At 38.7% G+C, this 5637-nt stretch overlaps 1 protein-coding gene across 1 annotated transcript; it reads left to right on the top strand.

Annotated features, from left to right (window-relative positions):
- Positions 1–5002: 5002 nt before the first annotated feature.
- On the top strand, positions 5003–5374 carry LOC124980804 (60S ribosomal protein L31-like). Its single transcript, XM_047546723.1, has one exon. The coding sequence runs from the start codon at positions 5012–5014 to the stop codon at positions 5372–5374; it is 363 nt and encodes a 120-aa protein (XP_047402679.1). The 5' UTR covers positions 5003–5011.
- Positions 5375–5637: the final 263 nt, after the last annotated feature.

Genomic DNA, 5637 nt, shown 5'->3' with positions numbered 1-5637 from the left:
TATCACTCCTTTCCAAGAAGGAAGACAAATTGTAAAAACTAGATATTTTTACCAGTTAAACACTCTTTTCTCTAAATTGATTATTTCTACTTTCATCAACCCTAGAGAGCACCTTCAATTCAGCTTATTTATTTTTTTTTATCCATAAAATGGGGCAAGAAATAGTACCTACATTTTGTACTCACTATCAGACTTTTCAGAGACTATGTCAGTAGGGGATAAATTTTAGGACATTGAACAGTGCCTGCCTTCGGAGGTGCTCAATAAGCATTTAGGGGAATGAATATTAGTCCTCGTTACCTTATAAATATATTAATATACTATAATGTACCCATAAAAATATGGGAAGAAAAAATAAATATATAACATTTAGTCCTCACTATCTTATGAGGATTAAATTGGTTAATACATATAATAGATTTTAAAAGTGCCTAATCCAGGCTTAATACTCATTTTGATATCATTCATGTCATTAACACAAATAATCAGGCCAGAAATTTTCATGGAATGACCTGGAATACAAGTTGCCAAATAAAATAACAATGATAGTTAACAACTTAGAGCAATAAGAAAGTTAACGCAGAACACTTGTTTTTCACTTAAAGGTTTCAAAGAATATTCCATGTCTTCCAGTTATATTTTTCATTCCTCTAGTGGGGAAGATTGGTCACTCTTAAACAAATTATAAACTCAGAAAAAGAAATACTGCTCATATTACAAAGGACTAAGTTCTATAAGACTGTCTATAAAGACCTCCTACAAATCAATAAAGACCAGCAATTCTTGTACATTGCTGGTGGGAATGTAAACTAGTACAGTCACTTTAGAAAAGACTTTGATGTAACCTAATAAAATTTAAGATATCCATATTCCTTGTCCCAACTGTCCCACTAGTAGACATATATTAAAAGAAAATACAGAATTTTAAATATAAGGTTTACATACAAGAATATTCCTAACAGCATTGTTCCTCATTGTCCAAACTGGAAACGTCCCAAATATCCAAACATGGAATGGTTAAATTGAGAGGCTGAGGCAGGAGGATCAAATGAGCAAGATCCTGTCTCAAAAACAAACAAAAAAAAATTTGGTTTTGTGTGTGTGTGTTGTGTGTGTGTGTGTGTGTGTGTGTGTGTGCGCGTGCGTGTGTGTGTATGAATGTTATTTACTGGGATTGAACCCAGGGGTTCTCTACCACTAAGCTACACCCAGACCTTTTTATTTTCATTTTGAAACAAGGTCTCATTAAGTTTCTGAGGCTGTCCTCAATCATGAATCCTCTTGCCTCAGTTTCCAGAGTTGCTATGATTTTAGATATATGCCACTGGGTTCAAATTAAAAATTTTTAAAAAAGGTTTTGGATGTAGCTCAGTGGTAGAACACCTGTCTAGCGTGTGCGAGGTCCTGGATTCAATACTCAGTAACACATACAGGGGCTGGGGAGATAGCTCAGCTGGTAGAGTGCTTGCCTTGTAAGCACAAGGCCCTGAGTTCGATCCCCGGCACCGCAAAAAAAGAAAAAAAAAAAGAAAAGTAACACATACAACACACACAGGTTAAATTATGATTCTGAGAGGTGCCAGTGGTCTACTTTTTGAGGAGGTGATGGGTATGTAAATATTTGCTCTATAAGTATTTATTGAAACATACAAAAAGTTTTATTTACTTTTCTGCATGTATATTTCACAATAAAATATTTTAATCTCTGTAGAAAAATGGAAAAATATATGACAGAATTTCATAAAAATAAAAATGCAAGTGGCTCTTGAATGCAAAGATGCTCAACTTTACAAACACTCAGGCATCAAAACTGCTTAGAGGGGCTGGAGTTGTGGCTCAGTGGTAGAGTGCTCGCCTAACCTGTGTGAGGCACTGGGTTCGATCCTCGGCACCATATAAAAATTAAAAAATAAATAAATAAATAAACAACTAAAATATGAAATAAAAAACTCTTCTGAGGTATCATTTCATCTAACAGATCACAAAGATAAACAATGCTTGCTAACATTGTGTTGGCAACAGAACGGGGAAATAGCCATTGTTTTACTTCACTGGTAAAAATATAAATCAGAACAATTGATATTATAAATGCATACATACCCTTTAGTCAGCAATTCCAACTCTAGGAATTTTATTCATTCATTTCCCTAAATATTCACTGAGCACCTCCCACGTGGCAGGCACATTTGATGCCCTAGAATTTATCCTACTGATAATTTTCTGAAAGGTCTGGAAACATTGGGCGGCTTATCTTGTTGTTATCAGAGTTGCCCAAGAGAAGGAGGGCGCAAATCTGACCCAGAAAATATAATTGAGATTATATCAGAGTACATTAACCAAAATGTAAAACTATAATAAGTATTTTCCCCTCTTCCAATTTTTGTGATACCCTGTGTGTACACAGGTTAATGGTATGCTTGCTTTGTTTTTGTTTTTTTGTTTTTCTTGGTGCTGGGAATTAAATACAGGGCCTGGAGCATGCTAAGCATAGTCTACATTCTCTGGTTGAATTACACCTCTAGTTCCTGTTTGCTTGCCCTTTTTTTTTTTTTTTTTTCCTTCTTCCATACTGGAGATTGAATCCAAGCTACATCCCCAGCTCTTTTTGTTTTTCTTTTGAGAGAAGGTCTTGCTAAGTTACTCAGGCTAGCCTCAAACTTGCAATCCTCCTTTAGCCTCCTGAGTAGCTGGGGATACAGGCCAGCATCACTGCGCTCATCTTGTCTTTTAACAAACATTGTAATAGCAAATGATGGTGGGGGGAATAAAACCTAAATGTACTTTATTATACAACTGGTTAAATATACTGTGGTTGAATCCTACTCTATCACCTGGCTTGGCTTTATGGGCACGTGACCTTTGTAGTCACACAGGGGCCTGTGCTCATTGGGACCCCACATGCTGCTGTCACCATCTTGAAATTTTTAATAATTTTGCTTGTGAACTTGAGTTTTGTAAATGAAGTTCAATGGGACAATGAAGCAAGTACATGAACAAATGTGCAGGGGCACCTTCTTTGCTTCCCCAAATATAGACTTTGTGATAACTCATGAGTACAGAATCCTGGAGGATTTCTGATGCAAGGGAGTTTGGCGAGACTCACGTATATGACTGAGTAGCCATATGCTGACAGCTCAGAGGCCCTGCTTTCCATTGGAACCAGAACTTGCTTCAGACTCAGAAAGGCAGGCAAAAGCTTTCTATGAAACATGAAGGACTGAGGAAGCACACCACACTGGGGTGGTGGGGAGAAGAAGTAAAAAAGACAAAGAAAAGAAAGACAAGGGCAAGGGAAGCCAGTCCTTCCTTACTCAGTCCTTAGTAAGCTCGAAGCATAGTGTTGGTAGAATATGCATGTACCAAGAAGTGAATTAGCCAGGAGGGGTAGCACACACCTATAATCAAGCAACTCAGGAGGCTGAAGCAGGCAGATGGTAAGTTCAAAGCTAGGCTCAGAAACTTAGACCTTCAGTGCTTTTAGCAAGGCCCTGTCTCAAAGTAAAAAATAAAAAGGGCTGGGGATGTAGCTCAGTGGTAAAGTGCCCCTGGGTTCAATCCCCAGTACTAAAATAAATAAAATGAATTATAAGACCCTTGAGGGCAAACACGTCTTCTGTATTTGTTTTATAACAGAATCCTAGATAAGTAATTACTGGGTATGAAGAGCAAAAGATCTGTTACAAGCTCTTTTTTCTAAATCAGACACATAGGTATTTCAAGTCCTTCTCTAACGAGGTAGACAAAGGTTTAAATCCTAAACTGCATTATCTAAACTGAACTTGAACTTTCTTTTTTGTTGTTGTTGTTGGAGGTGCATACCAGGGATTGAACTCAGGGACTCGTACATGCTAGGCAAGACCTTACCCAGAACTATATCCCTATGTTCTTAAAAAAAATCTTTTTAAGAGCTGGGGAGATAGCTCAGTTGGTAGAGTGCTTGCCTTGCAAGCACAAGTCCCTGGGTTTGATCCCCAGCACTGCAAAAAAAAAAAAAAAAAAAAAAAAAAAAAAAGTTTTTAAAGTTTCATACATAGAATCCTGACCACTAGGGAAGATCTTGGTGACTAGACAGATGAAGCAAACTTAAGGAGCTTTTGTTGGTCCCAGTTAGCTAGTCCCAGGTTGTCTTCTAGCATACACCAGGTGTATGTTAGAAGAGCAGCAATAAACATAAAAGTTACTCTCCAGCTCAAACAAGCAACTGCAGCATGCTATGATGACAGGTAGGGTAATGGAGATACAAGGGACCATGGGTACTTACTAGGAGAGCAAGCCAGTTCTGTCCCCCAGTCTTTTATGGCTTCAATAATAGCATTTAGATCTTATGATGTAATAATAATTGGTCATGTTTTCTAGTCAAAGCTGATACACCTGAACCACTATCAAAAACAACTATTCCTTAAGTTTGGTTCAGATATTCAAATGTGTCTATGAGACTTGTTGTGATCCATCTGTGAACAACCAGGGCAGAGGTATAGTCTGGGGCCAAGCAAGTCACTGAACAGCAATTTCCAATAACCATGGGTTTAGCATAATCCATAGGACTGTAGGCAAATATTCAATGACTCTCTCCCCCCGGTTTTCTCAAAGGAGTTCTTGTAAAGTTCGGCACAGAGTCTTGCATATAGTTGGTGCTCAATAAAAAGTTTGGCTAACACTAAGGACTCTGTCCCTCTGTATTAAAATATAAGAAGAGATGAGATCCTGAACTGCTCCCATACTCCTTCCTTTGTATTTATTTTATTTTACTAATTATATATTTCATTTCTTCTTATTCCCTCTGTCATCAATTTAGTTACGAGACATTGGGCAGGTATTCAATAGGCCTGGAGTAAAATGTGAATAGATATATGTCGATCCTATTTACTGCTGAGTAATGGTGCAGATTACTGGCCTCTCCATCGTGAGCCCCTGTGGTTGGATACTGCCTGCTTTAGCAACTAGGTTTCTGTCTAGCTCAATGTTCATTATGAAAACGGTCACTGAGCTTTTCCAACTTGAGCCTGCCAGAATGGCTCCCGCAAAGAAGCATGGCGAGAAGAAAAAGGGTCGCTCTGCCATCAAAGAGGTCCTGACCCGGGAATACACCATCAACATTCACAAGCGCATCCATGGAGTCGGCTTCAAGAAGCGTGCTCCACGGGCACTCAAAGAGATCCAGAAATTTGCCATGAAGGAGATGGGAACTCCAGATGTGCGCATGGATACCAGGCTCAACAAAGCTGTCTGGGCTAAAGAAATAAGGAATGTCCCATATCGTATTCGTTTGCGATTGTCCAGAAAACGTAATGAGGATGAAGATTCGCCCAACAAACTCTATAGTTTGGTAACCTACGTCCCTGTTACCATGTTCAAAAATCTACAGTCAATGTAGATGAGAACTAACTGCTGATTGTCCAATAAAATCATAAAACCGTGAGAAAAAAAAAAAAAAAAGAAAGAAAAGAAAAGAGTCACTGAGCACATGCTATGTGCCCAGCCCTGCCAAAGCCCTGAAAAACAACAATAAATCCAATGGCACCACTGCCTTCCAGTTTAAAAGGAGGTGGGGAGGACTGGAAGTGTCGCTCAGGGGTAGAGTGCTTGCCTAGCACGTGTGAGGCCCTGGGTTCCATCCTCAGCACCACATAAAAATAA

Source organism: Sciurus carolinensis, chromosome 3 (genome assembly GCF_902686445.1).
Source record: "Sciurus carolinensis chromosome 3, mSciCar1.2, whole genome shotgun sequence".
NCBI classification, from domain to species: Eukaryota; Metazoa; Chordata; class Mammalia; order Rodentia; family Sciuridae; genus Sciurus; species Sciurus carolinensis.
The sequence above is the reverse complement of the archived record's forward strand: the minus strand, read 5'-3'. Positions and strand labels throughout refer to the sequence as shown.